At 32.5% G+C, this 24,082-nt stretch overlaps 1 protein-coding gene across 1 annotated transcript in view; it reads right to left on the bottom strand.

Annotated features, from left to right (window-relative positions):
* Positions 1–1,855: 1,855 nt before the first annotated feature.
* LOC129949655 (tripeptidyl-peptidase 2) overlaps positions 1,856–24,082 on the bottom strand; it is a 95,272-nt gene continuing 73,045 nt past the window's right edge. The window contains exons 15-18 of the mRNA XM_056061240.1: positions 7,339–8,253; positions 6,866–7,175; positions 2,532–2,700; positions 1,856–2,454 (exon numbers count right to left, since the gene is read on the bottom strand). Of these exons, the coding sequence (XP_055917215.1) occupies positions 2,245–2,454; positions 2,532–2,700; positions 6,866–7,175; positions 7,339–8,253 (1,604 nt within the window). The 3' untranslated portion in view covers positions 1,856–2,244. The remainder of the gene's footprint in view (positions 2,455–2,531; positions 2,701–6,865; positions 7,176–7,338; positions 8,254–24,082) is intronic.

Genomic DNA, 24,082 nt, shown 5'->3' with positions numbered 1-24,082 from the left:
CACACTCAAGCTACGGAAAGGTGTGTCAAAATTGTTACAGAGGCCTCAGCTGCAGTATGCGGTGCAACCAGAAGAGATGGGTTCATCAGAACTACACTTGAATCCAGCAGAATAATGCCTGTTTTTAATTCAAAAAAACATTATAAAATTGCTTAATCCTTATTTTAAATCCTTTGTTTTATGACCAAAATATTCAAACACGATTTTGAAAGAAAAAATTTAAATAAAAATGTTGTTTTTTTGTTCTTTAAAGCGTATTTAAACATTAATATAAAATGAAATAAATGTTTTCCTTTATTCCTTCACATAAAATTCAAAAGTCAAAAAAAGTTTTTTTTTCAAATTTTCAGGAAGCTTGGAGCGGTACAAACATTTTTTTTTTGGAAAAGTTTAATTATGCCATTTTGTTTGGTTTTGATGGTAACAACTTTCTATTAATGGCCGAACTCGAAAATAAAAAAAAAAATCGATCCACCCTAATGTACAATGCATTTCCAATTTAGTTTTTCATCTAAAATAAGATCCAGGTATTAAGCCTCATCTGAGAATTTTAATTGAACTCCTTTAAAATGACAAATAGAATTTTATATCTCCTCGAAAATAAGACTAAATCGGTTTTGTGTATGGGTTAACACCCAGTCCACACCGAACAGCCAGTACATTCACATCAAGGAATTTTGATTATCACTCCACTCCCATAACTTGAGAGGGGCATCTCTGAATCTGCAATGAGCTCGGTTACCTTAAAAATCTTTATTAGTTAGAAGAGTTGTTTAAAGTGTTTAAAATTAAGACAGAATTAAACAATACTTTTTAAATATAGAACTTCTTTAACAAGATTCAGCTTTAATTCTTAAATGAGATCTCTTGAAAATATTTCCAACTTTAAGTAGTATTCTTTTTATTTTCTGTAAAAGAACTGTTACTCCGATTATATTGCCAAATATCAAAGACGTTATTTTTTGTATTCATTAAATTATTTTAGTAGTAGTACCAGTAGCATCATGGTTAGTGCTTTGGACTGTCATGCCAGAGGTCTTGGGTTTGATCCCTGCCTATGCCATCTTAAGTCTTTTCACGGGTACTGCCTCTTGCGAGGAATTGACAAATTCTCCAAGAGTAACTCTTGTCATGAAAAAGTGCTTTCTCAAATTAGCCGTTTGGATTCGGCATATAAACTGTAGGTCCTCTCCATTCCTGACAACATTACTCGTACACAGAAATGGTTGAGAGTTGTAAGTTATTAGGTCCTAGTTCTCAACGGACTGTTGCGCCACCCAATTTATTTATTAAATTATTTTGTTTGCAAAATATTCGAGGTGAAAAATATTAGTTGCAGTTATTTTTGAATTATAAAATAAAACAATTAATTTTTTTTCGAATTACCAAAAATTTTATTTCACGTCACAATGTATAACATAAAATTAAATTGAAGTCACTACTCACTAGTGACATTGGTTCGAGAATTTTTGCAGTGAACCAAATTTTTCTACCTAAAAAAAACGTCCTCAATTTTTCTAATGTTTTTATCTGTAAAACAAAACTTATTTGTATTCGGTACCCCGAACGCAACGTACGGACGAGTCTTTTATTTAGATTCTAATGTCGTTGAAACGTCGCACACTGGGGCCGATCGTCGAGAAAATTTCAAAATACAATTTTCAGTTCGCCAAATCGGCCCAATTACAAAAACTTCCCATGAAAAGTTAAAAACTGGAATAGCTTTAACCGCAGAGTTATGAGAATTTCCTTTAAGCGCTGTAATCTTTTTTAAGCAGTTTGAATAAAAGCTAAATATCCAATCAAAACTGCATGAAATCCAACTTAATACAAAATAATTAAAACCAACCATAAATACTTTTACATAAGTCATACACTTTTTATTTCTTATTTTCTTTGAGATTTCTTAAAATCATTTTGTAACATTTACTACACAATTAATTATCATTTAAAAAAAAATTATCCACAGACGGAATAGACAAATTGAAAACCAATCAAGAAAATTGTATTTATACTTTTTCTTTTGTTAAACTACACATAAAAACAATCACCAAAATTAGTATATCTTGAAAAAGAGAAAAAAGGTCACATAGAAGAACTATATTTGATATTTTAAAAAACGTATAAATTTTACAATTAGAATATAATTAGAAAAAGAAAACAATATTTGGATCTAGGTCATTGATATACAGAGGTTTTTATATATTTGTTTTCTTTTTGTTGAGAGCAGTGGAAGGAGTTCTTTTAAAACAAACGATAACTCATTGGGTTTGCTGTGATTGTTAAACGGTCAATGGCCTCTTCAATGTGATTCCATTTAGCCGCTGCTGTAACTATGGCCAATTCTTCATAAACTTCTCTGGATCGTTTGTCATCGTAGAGTTTTTGCAATATTTTCACCATACGTCCATGATGGGAGTGAACGTATGCATGCCATAAGGAAAAGTTAACAACCTGCCAAAAGACATACACAAGTTTAGTTCTTATAATGACCAATAAAATTCCCAGAAACTCCAAACAAAGAAACTTACCTTGTTGTCAGTGGCATCTGAAAACTTTCCAATTTCAGTAAATATAGCGTCAATTTCCTCCAAACGAGTCGTTTTCTGGGACCCATTCTCGATAACATTCAATTTGGCGACCGCAATGCCCTTCTTGGTGAGTGCTTCAAGTAAGTTGTTCTTTTGCTTATCCATATCGCTGTAAGAAATAAAAACACAAACAAAATTAAGAGACTTTGAGAAAACTTTTCAAAACCAAACACCGAACGAACGAGGCGAGATGCTATCAGAAATAATAATAATAATTATCGTTTAGCAGTCTAAGGGGACATTTTGTTTAATTTATGTATTAAAGGATATATATGTTTATAAATTTTATATTTTGGATCGATAGAGTATTATCTTGTGGGTAGTCATTAAATATTTGAAGTTAAACAAAAAAAAATAGATCTAATCCAATAAAAATTATGGGTATGCTTAAAACTGAGCATTTTAAAAATTTCACTTCAACCGTGAACGGATTCTTCGAGATTCGTTAATATGTTTTCATATTCTTGGTCGTGGTTTTCGTGGTACGAGATTAACATCAATTCAACCCTTAATGACATTTACTGAAAACAAAATCATGGAAACCAAAACCAAGTTACGATGTAAAAACTTAAGAGAAAAAGTTTGTGATAATTGTGTGCTGGGATTATCGACGTTTTTGTTTTTTTTTGTATACTATACTAAAACTTATTGAAATCATTAAGAGAATATAGAAGCAGAAGGAGTTTGTTTGAGCAGATGAAGCAAAACGGAAAAGATTAAGAACAAATCGAGAATGACAAGGAATGGTCAATCGCTATTTGGAAATCGAAATCTACAACCAATTCAGAAGTTTCAGCACATTCAACTATGACAAGAGAATGATTGAAGTAAAATCTCGAAAAAGAACTTAAGTTTTCTATCGAAAACTTTGTTTTATTTGATAAGATTTATTATTGAAGAATAATTTAACTGGATTTGACACTTTTTGTGGGTTTTCTTATAAACTAAGATGAAGAACTTCATTTACTTATGGGCGATGTCGATAGCGATAGCGATGGCGATGGTGAAGGCGACACTTTTGTTCGTGCGTTTCGTTTTCTATTTCAAAAGATTTATTTTTGTATAAATTTATTGCTGTAGTTTGAAAGAAAATATCTTCGATTGTTAACTTTTTAGTTGAGATGACAATCACTTTTGCAATTATTGAAGACAATATTTAAGAAATTTAAATTTCAATCTAATGCTCTTAAGAGCAAGGTGATGCAATTTCGATTGGTTGTATCAAAACATAGAAGTTTGGATTATAAAAACTGTATTTTTGTAATCTAATTTTAATTCTCAATGTTACAAAACATACATTTTCGTTTAAAATTTATTTTAATTAATTAAATTTATTCTGCATAAACTGATACCAACAAAAAACAAACTGAAATCGATACAAAAATTATACAAATTCGAAGAAATATTCTTCTATTTATTTTCCTGGTAGTGTACATATCAATTTAATAATTTAAAATTGTTAAAAACACACCAACTTTAAATTACAAACAAAATGCAACTTACTCAAACATTCTGAAAATTTAGTGAATCAACAACTAAATAAAGTTTTTAATAACATCAGTTTTTAGTTAGATTTCTATTTTGTGCTCCTGTTTACCCAATTTATTAATTTCATAAACAGAGACCTTTCAGAAGGTGGGAGTAATGAGTAGAGGTAGAGTAGAGAATTTATAAAATAGGTCAAGTTCATTCGAAGGCATGGGTGGGATTTTTCGAGACTAAAGAGTACAACAAAAAATTTAGTGGACTATCAAATGGAAAGGAATTTTTGAGATAGTGCCTTTTTCCATAACCAAATCAATACGCAATCCTTATGAAGAGAGGCTTGGAGGCGACGCACACTGATAACTTCCCATCCCTTCTGTCGATTTGTCTTGCTTAAAAGTTTGTAGGTTTTTGTTTTGGGTTAAAAAAGTTGTCAGTCGAATTATTCTTAAAAAAAAATTAAATTACCAACAATATTTTTCATATAAAAAATAGTTTAGTTTTAAAATCTATTTTTGTTAAATTGATTTTTAGTCGGAAACAAATTTCTACCATTTTTTGTAGCATTCTTAAACTTTTACAAATTGGATGATTAAAATTAATTTGAGAGATACCAAGAACCAAACATCAGTTTTTACAAAATTTGCTTACTATTTTTTGCATATTTTATTTTTTTTTTTATGAAAAAACGGACTGTTGGATTTTTACAAAAAAAAAAACTATTTAAGATCGAAAACAATATTTTCTGTGAAATAAAAAGTTTGAAGACACTATTTTTAATTTTTGTAAAGCTTTTTAAGTGAAAGTAAATTTTTAAAAAAGTTTTAGTACTGTTTATTTTTGGTTTTCAATTTTTTTTAAACTGTCCATTAGATTTTTCTAAAAATTTTACTGAATGTTGACAACAATATTTTTTAAAAGCTAAAAGTAGTTTGAAGCTAATATCTCAAAGTTTTGAAAAGATTTTGAGTCGAAAATCAATTTTTACCAACTTTTGTTCCAGATGTTAAAAACGTTATTTTTCGTTGCACAAAATTGTTTTGGAAGTGAAAACATTTTTTAGTCGTAAAATTTTCGAGGTGACACATTTCTTGTCCGTTTTTTTTTTATTTATAAAAAAAACGTTAATTGGATTTTTTTTCCAAAAATATATTGGTTTAGTATCACGTTACAATATAAAATATAAAATTTAAGTCAAGTCATAAGCGTCATTGGTTCGTTCGATATTTAGGGCTAACCAAAATGTTCACCTCTTTTAAACTGCTATGGTAAAAAAAACCACCCACGCAATTTTCTTGAGAGCCCTTTCTACATTTTTATCTGCATAACAAAATTCATTTGAAGTCGATATCTCTTCTGGTTCTTGAGTTATGGACGACGAAAAAACGTTGCGAACGTACGTACACACGCACGGTCAGAAAACTTTCTAAAAATCTTTTATTTCTACCCTAGGGACCTTGAAACGTCGAGAAATGTCAAAATTTTGAATTGGACAAATGGGACCCATTACAATAACATTCTATGGGAATTTAATAAAGCCTTCGTAGGTTCCATCAAAGTATAAAATAATTGTTTTCACAAACTTAACTCCTTCTATATAAAAAGAATTAAGCGGAAGTATTGGCACACATTTTCTTTGATATACTTTAACATGAAGCAATCAGCTTAAGGTATACCTGAGACTGGAAGGAGTACAAATTTTGTTTCAATGCAATGAAAAAAGAATTACATAACAATAGAAAGTTTGAATTTTTAAATGCATTTGTATGTACGTACGTCCTTCTATTTTAACCGTTCGTTGGTTGGGAAAGGTTTTTTATATTTTTATCCTTTTTAACAATCTGATTACCATTCTGCATTTCAAAGCGCGCCTCAAGACCTCTTTTTAACTAAGCGTTTGATAACTTAAAAAACCGCATAATCTGCTCTTGTCCTATATACATAGACAAAAAGGAAGACAATTGGATTCATTATCTCCCGTTTTCATTGTCAATTTTAATACATACTTAAACTAACATACATTCTAACGGTATACAATGCATATAAAAAATACTTAACAAAAAATAAAAATAAACTAAGTTTCAACAAAAACAGCAAAGAACCCAGCGGCAGCTTTGGGTGGCGCGGCGCGGCGTTCGTCGGCAAAAGTTAAGTGTGGGGAAAATTACAGCTCACAAAGGACTAATCCGCATTAAGTACTTTTGTGTGTGCGCTATTTTCCATTCAGGTTGCTTTTCTGCTGGCTGTTTATGTTGGGTTGGGAGTGAAAATGTTTCAAATCCCTTTTCGCATCGCATATTTCGACTGAAATGACGTACACAATGCAAAAGCACAAACTGAAACTTTTTATACATGCGCCCATTCACCATTCAACATCGATGCGGGGTACGAAGTGCGATGCTGATAGCGATGTCAGGCTCTATGGTGATGGTAAATGGTGGACGGGTGGTGGCCCTCCATCTCTAGATGGAGGCTCTATCTCCATCACCATCTCCAGAGCCACACACAAAACTTTCAAACACAAAAACCCTGTACAATAAATTGCGCACAAACAAAAGCCAGAGATTTGAAATCCTATTTTAGTCGTCGTCAGCAGTACTCCTTGTATTGAATTTCACATTTTCAATCATAGGTACTACACCGTGCGTGGCTCGTCGTAGTTAAGATTATACATAAATGGTCTATAAAAATCAAAGAAGATTTCTTCAACAAATAAAAGCAATGTTAAGTTTATTGAACTTCTATAAATGAGACTTAGTTAATATTAATGCAAAAAGTTTGATACTCACGTTTTAATTTTGGCAGCGTCGGAACGTGTATCGTTCTTCAGACCGTAAAATCCCAACAATGCATCCTTGTCGGTCTCTTTGATGACGAGGCCAGCCTTCTCTACGATTTTCTCCAAGGTTGTCGTAATACTGGCTACGTCTGGTTTTGTCTCGGCAGTGTCCTTCCCCGAGATGTAATTGGCGAATGTAAACGGAAATTGGGCTTTCAAGTGAGCACTCTCGATGTTTTCAATGTACTTTAAATGAGCCGTCACATGTTTTGGATGGGCAGCAATTACAGTGTTGTAAATCTCCTCGGCCTTATCAAGATCTGAAAGAAAGCAAACAATTTCAAAATTCAATGGGATTTAATTTTAAATGTTTGATTGATTGCAGATTTTGAATTTCTCTTTTGTTTGTTTTTGAACCTTTAGAATTCCGAATTCAATCCAAAAAAAAAAAACTTCAAATACTCACAATTTATACAAACTTACCAATTTTAGCAATCTGTGCACACTGGAAGTCACGCAATGCCTCTTCGTAGTCATCTTTTGAGTTTTTGACTGGTTTCTTTGGACTACCATTAGTGTTCTTGGCATTGGTGCCGACGCCACCACCACCACCATTAGATCCAGACCCTGAACCAGAACCAGAACCGGAGCCGTTTCCATTTCCTTTCTTGCCTGATCCGGTCGACGATGATGCATCGGTTAGTAAATACTGGAATTTCAAAACATGAACTCGTCGGCCTACTTCATCCTTGGCCAATGACATGTTTCCATTTAGCCAAGTTGTGCCAGTAGGCAAGGATGCCTTTGATATTTTCTCACTATTCAAGGGAGCCACATAGACAACTTTAGGCGTGTGTTGCAACGAACAGCTGGTGAACTTCCGGCCACCGACAATACACTGATTGTAGTGGTCGTAGATGTCAAGGGTTATCTGAGTGGACAATTTGAATAGCGCCACCATTGTCGCCTCGGAAATTTTCTCTAGAGCATCCTTCTTTTCGTGGCGTATCTGCAGCCGGACTGTGTATTCGCCTTTTTCCAGTTTTGTGCAAAATGTGTGCGAATGTGCATCACCGCAAGCAATCATCATTTTATTTACATCGAACAGCATCCACAATTGCGATTCGAATTCGGATTCATAGAGCAATGAGTTGAAGAGCGGCGCGTACAGGGAGACTTCATGTGCCTTGGCGACATTCAAATTATACGTGAGGACGTTTTGATAGATTTGCCTGCCCGCCGGGATGACATCTCGTGTTGGGCTGAGTGGGGTGATTTTGGATTCGGTTGGCTTCAGGACGACAGCAGCGGTTTTTAATTGAATGGCTGGTTGGAAGTCTTCAGCGGAAAGTGCAGTCACTTGGAAACGATGGATGCCCTTGGCCGAGTGCATGACAGCTGCAAGTTTACGAATGAAAATTAATTGTTTATATTTTTCTTTATTTTGTATTTTTAATTTCGTCTTTATTTCGAATCGAATAAGAAGCTGGAGTGGCAGTAGAGAGGAGGTTTATATTTAATTAAGACTTTTTTAATGCGTCAACTGAATGAAAGAACAACAGATTTTCATATTATTATTCTTTTACGAGCATTGGGGATGGGTTAAGCTTTAATGTAAATATTTTATTGTTAACTTTCAAAATGAAAACGATTGGAAAACTGTGGTTGTTTGAAAAAGAAAAACTATTTTTTCCGAACCAACAAAAGCGTTGATTTAAAGAGAAAGGACTTTCACTTAGATAGAATTATTAAACTTTGAACTTTATATTCTTTGTCTTGTAATTTTAGTTTTTGTTGTTGATCTAAAACTAAAACTTTTACGCGCTCAGGGCTAACAATAGACAACAAAGGTATTTATGTTCGGAAATGATGTCTGTAATATATCCTGCTTTGATTGAAAAAAAGCAAGCGTTTTATTTATCAACTGGTTTTTTACACGACTGCAGGGCGTCTTAAGCAACTTACTTTTGGTCATCACATCTCATATCTTTTTGAAGTCGGTGACTTAATTTTGGCGTGATGGTTAGTGCGGATTGAAAATTCATGTATATTCGGATTCGGCATAAGAACTGCATCCCTGTCCCTTGCATCCCTAAAATGACTCGCACACTGGAATTTTTGAGAGTTAAAAGTCACTAGACATAAACTGTTGGGCAACTTAATTTGTTTATTTTAAATTTTAAGCATTAAGAAATGGCACGTTTTTTAAATTGTGTATTGTTTTCGATGTTTTTTGGCACTAACAGCTTTTTCCTGCTCAAATTTTTCCTTGCATCCCTGAAATGACTCGCACACTGGAATTTTTGAGAGTTAAAAGTCACTAGACATAAACTGTTGGGCAACTTAATTTGTTTATTTTAAATTTTAAGCATTAAGAAATGGCACGTTTTTTAAATTGTGTATTGTTTTCGATGTTTTTTGGCACTAACAGCTATTTCCTGCTCAAATTTTTGACAGAAAGTTGACTTTGGGCCAAAAATCATCTCTTCTGTTGAGGCACATTTTTATCTCAGCAGCTAAGTCAAGAAACTAAATTGCCTGACCTGGTATTCGGACGCTTTAGCCGAAAAGCCAATGTTTTCACAGATAGTGAAAGTTCAATGCAGATAGTGGAATGGTGTTTCAATATTGGCTATTTTTCTTTGAAAATGATGATAGAGCCATGTTAACTGATTTCTTTTGTTAATAAAAAAGGAATCATAGATTTGAATTACCTCTAGTGGCGGTCGATAGCATTAAAGCATTTAAGGCCAATATCACCCAAGCAACCCTTGAGCTGCAGCCTAAAAACGATTGAAAAGGTCTTGGAAGATTGGAGTGATGATACAGAATGCACTTCTGAGAAATCAGCCGAGAACGACCTTGTGTTCCACAATTAATAAGAATGTTTGAGCTACAGCCCAGACAAAAAAATACTTTTTTAAAAAATTAAGATATCTTAAATTCAAATCTTGCATTGTCCCTTATGAAAACAACCACAAACGAGGTTTTTTTGAGTTAAGTTAAAACTTAAAATAAATTTTAAGATGATTTTGCAAAGTACAAATCTTTTTCACTTCTAGTTTTTAGAAATTGTCATCAGTTATGAGTTTTTACTTAACTCTATATGAGTTTTGAGCAAGCTTTGAATTTAATACTTTCATAGTTTGAAAAATATGTTATGGAGTAAATTTGTATTTGCTCAAGTTTTTAAAATACCCGTTTTCAACATTATTTCTATATCTTAATGTATAAAACCTTAGTATCTTGATTTCGGGAATCTGTCAAGCAAAGTGCAGAAAGAATTGCACATCAAAGAATCAGGAGATATGCAAATCGGAATCTAGAATCAAGAGAACAGCATGTTAAACATATACAAGAGCATTTTTAGAGCAATATTGGCGCGCATTAAAATTTCGCAATGAAACTCCCGACATTTACTGCGCATCAGGGAAAGTTGTATGCTTACTCCACTTGAAGTTTTAAAATCCTTCCTTGCTGGTATTTTAAATGTCTCAAAAATTTTTTTTTGAGTAAGACAAGAAAATTTAATTCTTGCTTTCAAATGACATTATAAAGTTTGAAATATTTCATCGGATGGTCGTAATTTTGAAACAACATTGAAGTTTTGAGGCCAAGTAAAGACCATACAATTGGATCATTGATGCCAATGCCAAATGAATATCCATTGTAGGAAGACCATCAAATTTAATTCTATGAACAAAGGACCAATTGACCAAAAATATTGTACGCCGATTGGTGCTTTATTAAACAGGTATTTCGATTTATTTCAATTAAATATAATTAGAGTTTATTAAATAAGAGTTAATTTGTGTTAAATTTTGTCTTTTAGACCCTTCATAAATCATTATAACCACAGAAACGCATTTGCTAGTTTGTTAAATATATCTTAAGAACTTGATATGATACAATTGTTAAGACAACAGACAAAAAAATAAAACTTACTTTCAAAACGTTTTGTCTTTTTCTGTTGAAAACCGTTTTATTTCATAAATTGTTTAGCATCTGTTTTTTTTCATGATACTAGGTGAAATCTAGAAATTCATAAAGATTTTTTGAATATTGTATAAAAAAACATAAATATTTTAACTGAATATAAAGAAAGGGATTAAATATTTTAAAAATCATGGATTTCATTGAAAAAAGATACTTCACAAATTTAGATAGCCTCAAAAGCCTTATTCAAAATTAAAAAAAGTAATACATATCTCAAAAACCAGACGTGATACATAAATTTTGAAGTCGTATTGGAAAAGGGAAATATTATTTCTAGTAAGAATGTACTTTTTTAACTATCAATTTTGTCAGAAAATTCAACTTAATTTGTAATTTGTTTTTTACGTACTTTCTATAAAACAAGTCATTAAGAGAAATGAATAACTTAAAATGATAGATAGATATTCATTGATTCCTAGCCCTTTAGAGATTAGTTTTGAACATTTCCTCATCAATTATCGAAACGCAGTTGTAAAAGGTAATTCTCAATTCTTCTTTGTTGTTTGCATTTAGATTCATTGCTAAATTATGTGCATGCCAATTTCTAAGAGGGGAATATCCACTATGGAGTGATATAAGCAGGATTTTCTTTTGCAGATTACTATCAATCAGGTCTATGCAAAACTTTTATAAGATAGCCTGCGCTGGCTTTTAAATTTCTAACATATATTTGCGGAAGCCCAAACGCAACATATATGGCGTAATTAGGCGTGCTACGCGGCAGCCGGAAGATTTTTTAAAAAAAGTATCTTTGAATCACTTCCATATATTGATTTCCATAACAAAAGCAACTGTTCAAGGTAGCCTTAAAAACCAAAAATTTCGATGTAGGGTCTACGAAGCTTCTTGAAAAAAATGTGACCACATCGAATTTATAGCTGATTTGGCTAATATGATTTTTGATGTTCAAATTATGAGTGATAGTAAAACCAAGATATTTATACTCGCTGACAACTTCAATAGTGGTACCATCTGATGTCCAATTTCGTACATTATTATCTGAACTGTTTTGAAGTTAAAAAATCCTAATTTTAGATTTATAAATGCTGATTTTGAGATCCCACGAATAGCAATATTGTTAAAGTTTATTTATCTAAAGCTGCAATGTCACTGGGTTATATAGATCAAAATCTTCAAAGATAAATCGCCATAGTTGATCTCCCGGTAATTTATTTTCAATATCTTTGATAAAAAAGAGCAAACATCAGCGGACTCAATACACAGCCTTGTGGAACACCTGTTTCAGTATTAAAGGATTTCGACATAGATATACCATTACAAACCATTGCAGACGTGTTTAATAAAAGTTGTTCACAAATCCGAATAAATTTGGTTGAAAAAGTAATAACTGCTAGCTTATATAAAAGTGATCTTCTGTTGATGGTATCAAAAGCAGCTTTAAAGTCGACGAAAAAAAGTGTATAGGGGCTTCTTTTTGTCGATAAAACGCCTGGTAACGCTCGTAAGAGCAAAAATTTGATCAATCGTTGAAAGGCCCGCCCTGAAACCAGCCTGATATCGACTTATGAAATTATTTATTTCAATCCAATTCACAAGCCTAACGTACAACATTTGTGCAAACAGTTTTCTTAGTGAGCTCCAAACTGAAATGCCTCTATAATTTTCTGGTGAACTCAGATTACCCTTTTCAAATATACGAAATATTGTAGCCAAACGAAAGTAGCTCAGAAATTTCTCTTCTTAAAACATTTTCTTTTAATAACCCCAACACACGCTTGAGAAATTTAGGAGTTGAATTTTTATAGAATTCGATAGGAATGCCATCCAAACCCAATGCTTTTTTATTTTTTATTCTGCTTAGTGATGCCAACATCTAAACCATGGTAAAAGAAGAGTCTAGCTCATCGATTGAATTATTTTGGAGGGCAAAACCTTTAAAGACGGCCAGGTCGTCAACACTAATACTTAAAGACGAAGACTTGCTGAAACCTCCCAAAATCCGTACATTGTACCAGAATGACTTTGAGTCCTTACAATCTACAAGTTTCCCAACCGCTTTGATTAAATATAATTGCATTTTCTGGCTACACAAATCTTTATATATTTTATTCTGTTCAAGGTAATTTCCTCTGTGAGTTTCGTTGTTAGATTGTCTAAACAATTTTAGGTAAGCGAAAGACTTTTCTCTACATTTCTTACATTCATCGTAATACCACTTCGATTTTGGCATCAGTGTTGTAGGACGAAATCTGTGAGTTGCTGATTGTTTTATCAGTTCAAAAATAGAAAATGTAACAGATTTTATACATTCTGATAACAGACCATCAGCATAGCATATAAGTTGACTTAAGTTACGTCTATACACCCCAGCCTTGTTTTCAACCCATCTTAATTTATTGCTGAGTGCAGATTCTTCAACTTCTCTATTATTTTTTTCTGAAAGGAACTCACATTCAACTAATATTGGTAAATGATTTGAAAAGTTCGCTGGGTGTACATCAAAACTATTGACTAAATTGAGCCAATCTCCATTCTACTACGCACAAATCTGTAGCAGAACATTATTATTACTTATATGTAGTTCTAAAGTTAGTCTTTAATATTCATTAAGAGCGATTGTTCAGATTGCATTTTAATATTTAATTTATTTTCAAAAAAACCTTCTTTAACTTCTGAAAACTCACAAATTTACTTCTATACTATAGGCAAAGGCTTCTTTATTTGAATAACAATTAACTAACAAATTTAATAACTGTTCAAATTCAACTCAAGAATAATAATAATACATAATAATTGAAAACTTCAAAATAATAATTTCTATAAAAAGGTGTTCTAAGGTTTTTTTTAGATTACAAACAAGTAAAAAGTAAAGTACTTATACTATAAATATTTTACAACATCTATTTCAGCCATATAAACCATAAAAACCAAACACATATTTATTTATATTAAGTGCCGTAATAAATTTAAACAACCACCCATTCTGAAATATAACACAATTACCAACACAAAAAAAACTTAAAAACTTGAATTTTCAAATAACACCGTTGATGGCTAGTCATTACCACACAAAAACTATACAGTGACTGACGAAACAATGGGACAACTTCTTATAAGTTCAAATCTGGAACCATTGAAATGTTCCGTATATAATTTATTGTTAAAGTAATAAAAAAAACAACAATTTATTTTTTCAAAAGATATTACTATATTACTGTAGAAAAGACATTTCTAAATAAAAACTGGTCAAAATAATAGAACCCCTTTACAGAACGTTAAATCTTTAATTTTCATACTGAAGATTTCGTATTGTACTATTTCAAGTATTCCTGCAAGTATACTTATGCAGTTATAAGCAAAAATTTATCATTTTATCGTACTAAAGTTTTTTTGAATGTTGTGTTATTTTCTTCCAAAACTGTTTTACGATTAATTTTTTTACTAGCATTAGGAGACTTTTGTTTAATACATATAATTTTCGGCTTGTCATTAATAAGAGTTCAACAAGTCGCTGAGTAACTGAGTAATAGAAAATTCAAAACAATTCTACTTAAAATAACTTCTAATGGGAAGTTAATAAAACTTAATTTTAAAAATTAAAGAGTTCTATTTAAAAAAAACACTTAAATTAGAAAAATACGATGGCTCCATTATAAAAACTTCAAGATTTTGCGTTAGATTAAGTTATTATATTGTAAATTGTTAAAATTCTTTTAGTTGGCCCTATTGTTGTGTCCGGAACGGTATGTGTGTTTTTTCATTTACTCCATCATCACAACAACACAACATAACCTTCTCTGTCAACATGGACGTGGATGTGTATTGTATATATATATTATTAACCAAGGTCCTGAACGTTTTCGACTTTTTCTAATTAATTTACAAACCAAATTTAGCCATGTGCCAACAGATTGCTGTCCCAAAACTATACCAACTACGAGTATACCTACCTATGTCCTGCCAATCCTCGTCTCCTACAGTTTGTTTGGTACATCACCAACAATCCTGGTAGTTTCAACACACGAATGAATGAATACAAATGCGACATAACAAATAGTAAATACATGTACAAAAACGTACGTATATAGTATTTTTGTAACTTCCGATTGACCAAAGGATTTCTAAATTGGCTTAATCAAAATGCATTGAACAAATGACGACAACGAAGGCAACCGACGTATAGGTTTATTAAATGCATGAATTTTCCATAATAATTCACTATTTATATCACTTTTGTGCATACTTTTTATGAAAAGTTAAGTTTTGACGTCGTTGCAATCGTCTATGGACAAATATATGTGGAAAAGGATACGGATACGTTGGATGCAGCAGCAAGACTGAATTTAAAATAAATTTAACACTGGAAATTTTCTTTTGTTCAACTTTGTTCATAGGTAACGATTTCAAGAAACCTAGACACGAAATATATACCGACTGTACTATTTGTTTAAACAAAGACTCACTTGAATACAGTAAGAAGGTACAAGTGAAAGGAAGCTGTGCATAATTTTGTTCTAAAATAATATTACATCCGAACAAATTTGCACAAACAAAAGCGTTACATCGTCGTCGTCTAGATGCTTGTTCTAACAGCTATTGCCAAAATAATAGGAACAAAACTTATTTGTATCTGGAACTTGTGTAAGGTAAACAAAATTAAAATGTAATTATTTAATTTGAATCCATTATAGATTTTTAAAAAGTATTATTTGGCTGTAAAGACGTTGCAGTCCGTAGTTGCAGACTGGCCAAAAAAATAGGAACACAGTCCTTAAACTAAAAAAAGAGGCTGGGATGCGACCCACACTGATAACTTCCCATCCCGCCTGTCGATTTGTCTTGCTTAAAAGTTTGTCTATATGTATTTTTACCAAATTTGCCCACTATTTTTTGTAGATTTTATTTCTTATGAAAAAAAACGGACTGTTGGATTTTTATATAAAAATTACTGAATATTGAAAACAATATTTTCTTTCAAATAAAATATGTTTGAAGCCAATATTTTTAATTTTTGAATAGCTATTTGAGCCGAAAGTAAATTTTTACCAAGTTTTAGCATTGTTTTTTTTTTTAGAGTTTTATTTTTTGTAAAAAAATTGTCAATTCGAATTTTTTTTAAATTTTACCAAATGTTGAAAACATTTCTCAAAGTTTTTAAAAGATATTAGAGTCAAAAATCATTTTTTACGAACTTTTGTTAATTTTTTTTCGGTTTTTAATTTTTTGTACAAAAACTGTCAAATCGATTTTTTCAACTTTAACTGAATGTTGACAACAAGATGTTTTGAAAGATAAAAGTAAATAAAAGCCAATTCTCAAAGTTTTGAAAAGATATTTGAGTCGAAAATCAATTTTTACCAACTTTTATACATTTTTGTTTAGGTTTTTATTTTTTGTAAAAAAAAACTGTCAATTAGATTTTTTTCAAAATTTGTCCTAATGTTGAAAACAATATTTTTTATAGGAAAAAATTAGTAAGAACCTATTATCTCAAAGCTTTCAAAAGATATTTGAGTCGAAAATCATTTTTACGAACTTTTGTTAATTTTTTTTTTCGGTTTTTAAATTTTTGTACAAAAACTGTCAAATCGATTTTTTTCAAACTTTAACTGAATGTTGACAACAAGATTTTTTGAAAGATAAAAGTAAATTAAAGCCAAAATCTAAAAGTTTTGAAAAGATATTTGAGTCGAAAATCAATTTTTACCAACTTTTATACATTTTTTTTAGGTTTTTATTTTTTATAATAAAAACTGTCAATTCAATTTTTCTCAAAATTTTATCAGATGTCAAAAACATTATTCTTCGTTGCACACAATATTTTTAGAGATGAAATCGTATTTCAGTCGTAAAATTTTGGAGGTGACAAATTTTTTTTTTCAGTTTTATTGATTTATAAAAAAAACCGTTAAATTGATTTTGTTCAAAAAATATACCTGTTTGGTATCACGTTACAATATATTATATAAAATTTAATTCAAGTCTCTAGCGCTTTTGGTTCGTAAGATATTTAGGGTTAACCAAAATTTTCACCTTTTTTCAAACTGCTATGGTGAAAAAACCACCCACGCAATTTGCTTAAGAGCCCTTTCTGCATCTTTCTGCCTTATTATCTGTATAACAAAATTTATTTGAAGTCGATATCTCTTCTGGTTCTTGAGCTATGGACGACGAAAAAAACGTCGCGAACGTACGGACGTACAAACGTACGTACACACGCACGCACAGACATCTTTCTAAAAATCGTTTATTTTGACTCTAGGGACCTTGAAACGTCGAGAAATGTCAAAATTTTCAATTTGACAAATCGGACCCATTACAATAACTTCCTATGGGAAGATAAAAATACTTGTAAGCATACTTAACAAAAACAATTGTTTGTGTATTCAACAAGTTTTTTCGCTTTTTCCTTTGGATAGCTTTATTTTTATTTCATATTAGAAGAACCAGGATGGAAAATAAATTATCTGAAGATAAGAAAGAGGAAGAACATGTATATTTAAATTGTTAGAAAGCGATCGCCTTGAACAAGTGATTGTAATTAAAAATACATATATACTCTTTCTGGCCCGTTTCTTTAACTTGTACTAAGTATTTATTGTTTTTTATAGGCGAAGGCAAGTAAAATAGGTGTGAAACAACCTTATTCTTAAAGAACAACATTTTAAAATCATAGATACAAAGGTACCAAGATAATTCTTCTTGATAGACACTTTAAAATGAATTGTTGAATAAAAATATCATATTCGTTAATCCGATGCAGTGGGGCGGTATTTACAATAGTTAGTTATGAAAATACATAAATTTGTACCAAATGCATTAATTTGGGTAAAAGATAGGAATGCAATCAAAATAATGTGAGATGGGAGGAGGTTACATTTAATACAAGTAAAATAATTTTTAAAAAAATTAATTTAGGATTCAAAATTTTACCTGAAAAATAAGTTTGTCTTCAAAAATTTAAGCCATTATATAAAGCCATTTTATAAATAAAAACCCTTGATTTTTCAATTTTTTATTTTTTGAAAATCGTTAGAGCGGTTTTTTTAAATTAATTTTGTATAGGTATATAAAATTTTTCAATTTTGTTTTAAAAATATTTTTGGTATGCAGTCGCTTAGTAATTGTAAATATACACTCCACATTTGAATTTCGTAAAAATTTTTAAACCGTTATTGAGATATAGAATTTTGAAAAAAAAAATGAACTTTTGATAATAAAATATTGTTAAGGCAATATAAGAGCTCCTTAAAAAATTTTTTGAAATCGGTTCATAAGATGCTGAGAAAATTAAAAAAACAAAGTAACGGTTCTATGAGCGGTACCTTTCCAGAGCAATACAGAAATATGTTTTTCTTACTACGAGATTAAAAGTTAAAAAATAAAATTGTAGAGAACATTTAAAAAAAAATATCGGAAAATTCTAATTTTCGTATTTTGACCAAAAAAAATGTATAGGGGCCACTGCGAGTTTTGATCTTTAAAACAACAAATGAAAAAAACGCTGCAAAACTTAACTTCTAACTTTGAACTCAATCGACCCAAATGTTTAGGCTGTAGGAGCGTGGACAGACATACAGACAGGACAGACCGGACGGAATCGCGGGAGCCACTTTTGTCGACTTCTCTACCACCTTAATATCATGTTTGATTAAAATCTCGAGTTCGAAATCTTTACGAATGCAAATCTTGCCATATATGTCGCAAGTAAAAAGGTCGGTATGAATGAAGTTTTGTTGTTATTTTCATAAAAAAAAAAACAAAGTTTTACTGAAATACACAGTAATGATAAATTTGGTAATCAAATTAAGGCTTTCTGAAAAACTTATATTTTGTTTTGTTTTGTGGTGCGTAAATAAACAAAGATGGAGTTTATCCTACGCGAGAACCGCGACATTTTATTGTCCATAAGCGAAACAGGAAAATTCAAAGTTGATTCCGCAAACTTCCAACTGGCCTTGCTATCAATTTCTTTAAAGGAATCGCAAAGGTCCGACTTACTAGAAAATGTAAACGTTTAGAATGTAATGGTAAATCCATAGGAATCATTAGTACACGCGGGATCTCGACATCCATCGTTGTTGCCTCAATGACAATATTCATCACCCTTTTCCAAGACAGTCTTGTCCCACTGCACAGTCGAGGTTTAGTAATGTTATAAAGCATGATGACAATTTAACCTACTTTTAACTGTAAATTGATAGGTGATCCAGTCAATTAGAAACAAAAAAAACTCCGTTGGATAAGTGTGAAATGATGTGAAGACCCAAGTATCCCAACAGAAAACATAATGAACTGTCGCATTGAGATCCTCGACATCTTTACTTTTCGCCGCCAATATTGTTCGTTCACTTAACCAATTATGGTGAAAGAATTGTTGTGAAATATCTGGAAAACACGCTATAATAATCTTCACTTTTTAGTTTTTGATCTGACAGGAATCTGTGTGTAATGTGATCAAGGTCAAGGTGTCCACTGCTCCTTTTTTAATTCGAATGTCTAACAACTGCTTCGCAAACACATTTACAGTATCATCTTGTCGCAGAAATACTCGCAACAGTCCGTTGAGGACTAGGGACTAGTGACATACAACTCTCAACTATTCTTGTGTTCGCGTAATGTTGTTAGGGATATAGGGGATAATTTAAGAAATCACTTTTCAAGACAAGAATTAATTTTGGAGGATTTGTCAATTCCCTTCAACAGGCAATAATCTTTCAAAAAAAAATTTAGATGGCACAGGCAGGGTTTAAGCCCAAAACCCCTGGCATGACAGTCCAACACAATAATCATCATCATCAGCAACAGTTGATCGGGGATCGAGCTGACGAAAATAACCTGACAACAGAATCATAGCCCCACCAAAAATATTTTGGCTGTCCCAAAGATCTTTCAACGTCCTGTTCACACCATTGTGCATTCATTCTCAACAATAAATTTCCACACTTGTAAGATATTGGCCATTGCGATATTTTTGGCGATGTTGCAAATTGGTGTTGCATTGACTTGCATATTTAATTTTAATGCGGGCGAACTGCAAGATGATGCCAATGCTAGAACTACATCATCTGGTGACCTGAACCTTACCAAAAACAATAAAGAGTGTGTTTTCAGTTCCTCCGGGAGCATTAAGTAAATAAATTTCACCAGATCCACTGGTAACACCTTCTATCAAAATGTCGTACACAATTCTTTGTGGTTGATTTGATTGTGGAACATTTGTACGAACTGTTTCGGCCAATGCTACAGTACCGTATTTTTGTTCTTTTTGCAACTCGTAGTTTAATGAACTCTTACATATTTACTCACCTTTTAAATCTTCTATGGACTCTCACAAATAATTCAAGGCCAACATTGGTCAAATCGGTCCAGCTGTTTTCGAGATTTGGCGAGACTAACGAACAGCAATTCTTTTTACAAATATTAAAGATTTAGTTACAAAATAATTATTTTAATTTAATTAAATTAATTGGTAAATTTTTTGTACAGACACAAGGTACTAACATTTTTCTCGAGGACTGAAAATTCTGCAGACTTGTTTTTTAGAAGGGTTACTCTGTTTTATCTTCAGTGTTAGGAATAGAGGAAGGCTTGGATAGGAGGTGTAGTACCCGTGGCATGATGGTTAGTGCGTTGGACTGTCATGCAAGGGGTCTTGGGTTCAATCCCTGCCTGTGCCACCTTAATTAAAAAAAAAAATTAATTTTCGCGGGTACTGCCTCTTGCGAGGAATCGACAAATCCTTCAAGAGTAATTCTTGTCATGAAAAAGTGCTTTCTCAAACCAGCCGTTCGGATTCGGCCTAAAATTGTAGGTCCCTTCCATTCCTGACAACAGTACTCGCACACAGGAATGGTTGAGAGTTGTAAGCCACTAGGCCCTGGTTCACAACGGACTGTTGCGCCACCCCATTTGAGTTGATTTTTTTGGATAGGAGGTGTCGGTGCACATTAATTTTAAATTCTGAATATTGCAATGATATGGAAAGATAGAGCGTGGCAAGGCATTCCACATTCGCGTAGTACGGCTAAAAATGAATCCCTGTACTTCATAGTACGGCCGAATTTGGGCTCAAGGGTAAATTGATGGTCATTTTTGGAAGCGCGGGTATTACGGTTAAATTGTTTGAGGCGAGGAATACAACTGGCTATTTCACTAGAGCATAGTCCATTTAAATAACGGTAAAAAAGGGTGAGACAAGAAACTTTTCGTCGATGTTCAAGTCATGTAATCGATCATTTTAAAACCTCTTCTTTGAATACTGTCCAATAGGCTTAAAAAAGTTACTGAAGCACCAGTCCAGAGATGAGAGTTATATTCAAGTTTCGGACGTACAACGTACAAGGTTTTGTAGATTGTAGCCAGATCAGACGGGGAGACAAATTTCTTGTATCTTCTCAAGAAACTTAGACATCTTGTGGCATTTTTGGCGACATCGCGTATGTGATCGCTCCACAAAAAGTGGTCCGAGGATGTCGAGATTTTCAGTTTCGTTGATGCAAGTGCCAATCATGGATAGTGACAAAGTGGGAATATCTCACTTTAACGATAGAAGACAACATTGCGTTTTCGAAGCATTAAATTCCACACTGTTTTTTATTCCCCATTGTACAATGTTGTGTAGGTCGGAATTAAATGAGCTAATCATATTTTGCAGTTGCAGTTCCACATCCGAAGAGGAAGGTTGTGAGTCTGGAAACGAATATGAAAAGCTAAGAGTGCTATCGTAAGCGAAACATAGTATTGGATTCGAAGTAGCAGACAAAAGATCATTTATAAAAATGGGGAAGAAGGTCGGAGACAAAACGGAGCCGTGGGGCACACCAGCATTTATTTTTTTGGGTTTCAGACTTGAATCCGTCCAAAACGGATTTTGTATTGAATTGTATTGAACGGTTCGAAAGAAATTTCTAATCCAAGAAGAAGAGATTCGTCAATACCAATTTTCATTTTCGATAAGAGAGCAAGATGCCAGACTTTATCAAATGCCTTTGAAATATCAAGTGCAATACTTTTACTTTCTCCAAAACTGTGTAAAGATTTGTTCCACTGTTCAGTGAGATGAACCATGAGATCACCAGTGGACCTATTGCTACGAACACCGTATTGCCGGTGATTAAAAAGCTTCTGTTCCTTGAGTTATTTCTTAAGTTGATAATTAATTAGCGTCTCCATGACCTTGGAAAGAAGAGACGTTAGTGCTATTGGTCCATAATTTGTGGGAGAATAAGATTGGCCTTTTTTTAGGATTGGGTGAACAAATGCAGTTTTCCAACTACTAGGAACGAGCCCAGAAGAATAGGATAGATGGAAAAGCTTACACAGTGGTTTTGCTAACGTGGAAGAACACCTCTTCAGAATAATATCGGGGATACCATCTGGGCCAGCGGATTTATGAATTTTGAGATCTTTAAGAACTCTCACCACAGTTCGAATGCGAAAAAAGATTGGTCCCATAGAATCATTTACGCGTTCAAGTACTGGGAGAGCCATGACACTATTTGGTAAGGTGGAATTTTCGGCGAACTGCCTTGCAAATAAGTTGGCTTTATCAATAGAGCTAACGAAAGGAGTGTCATTGGCAACAAGGGTAGGAACCGAGGAAGAGAAAGAATTCCTGATGTTTTTTACGAATGACCAAAAATTCTTGCTGCCTTTGGGACATTGCAGTATTTTTCGCCGCAATGTTTGGTCATGTAAAAATGTAGTGTTTCGAATATAAGCGTTGCAGGCCTTCCTGGCTTGTTTAAACCTTTTCAGGTTTTCCTCCGTTGGGTTGGCTTTAAAACTTAAAAAATCTTGCACTCATCTTACAGTTTTTGAGAATACTACTCAAACATTCTGTTCTTTGAATTCAGATCTCTATTAAAACTACAATATATTTGGGGTCGTTATCCTGCTTAGGTCTTAACTTTTATAGGAAACATTCTATAGTATGTCAACTCATACGACTATTTAATATGTTTGTATTATTTTGAATATCTTTGTAAACTTAGTGCACTGAATCGACCATATGGTTGTGAAATAAAATTCTTGGCAAAATAAATTTAGCAGTTTCATGCTTTACTTAAGCCACAAATAAAGTCAAACTGAAAAGTAAGAAATGTTTCTATAAGTTTGGCCATAGCTGTACCTGCACTTCGAATCCTTGCTTTTCCCTCAAAGAAGAAGAAGTAGGAAAGTAGGAACAATATATCGCTACAATATATTACTATCGTTTCGTATGCTTGTTATGCTTCTCAATTTTGTCGTGAAAGTTTGTAAGGATGTTTGATGGGTGGTATATCAGAGTTTTAACATACAAAGAAAAACGCATCATCATATCCTTTTCCCTTTATACTAACCTATAACTAAAACAAAAAGAACATAAACACGAGCAGAGCAAGAGCAACAACGACCACAGAATAGCAATACGAAAGGATACACAACACACCAATGCAACAATATCGCAATCTCCATCCGAAGACACAACTAAAATTGTTGAAGCACTTGCTAATGTTTATGGTAATTTATATCCAGGTGGTTTGTCGCATTTTATTACTCAACTTAACTTGGTCCTTTGTTGTATGTTAGTAGAAAAGAAAAGCATCGAAACAAAAACATATCAACCAAGAGAGTGAGTATATGAGAGTACATCCGTCCTTGCAGGACAACAGCATACACCATACTTTCTTAGTACGTATACCACTGTTGGGTATAATACATTTTCCAAAACACAACAACCATGTCGTTTGTGTCTTCCTTTCGTTGATAGTGCTCCAAAAATTTTGAAGGAGGAGAGATGTCTTGATGATGTTGTGTAGGTAGTGAATCTGATCTTCTTGTATTGCGGAACATGTTACAGAAAAACTTTTGTTTTAGATTTCTTATTCTTAGCAACAGTTAGAGAAAAGACAAGAGTATATTTCCAAATTAGGACAGTAGTGTGTTAATTTTTATTTGTGTAGGAACTTTTGCCCAGAAAATATGAATGTTAATTTGATAGATGAATTTTAAAAATAAAAAGTTAGTACAAAAAGTACGTATACGCCCAAGTGTATCCATTTTATATTTTCACTACTTTACAGTTAACAGAACAATCGCGTATTTAAAACACAATTTTTTGAGTTACATCAAGCGTCAGTGTTCAACAATTTTACACAAATAATCTCAGTTTAGTTTAAGTTAACAAAAGAGTTTTCCAATAAAAGGTACTATTTTGATAGCCCGTCATTTAAGCAGCTGTAACTTTTGAAGCTGTCATCTTTTGAGATTTGGCAAGGAAATACAA

Source organism: Eupeodes corollae, chromosome 3 (assembly GCF_945859685.1).
Source record: "Eupeodes corollae chromosome 3, idEupCoro1.1, whole genome shotgun sequence".
Lineage (NCBI taxonomy): Eukaryota > Metazoa > Arthropoda > Insecta > Diptera > Syrphidae > Eupeodes > Eupeodes corollae.
This window is presented reverse-complemented; position numbering and strand designations above follow the sequence as displayed.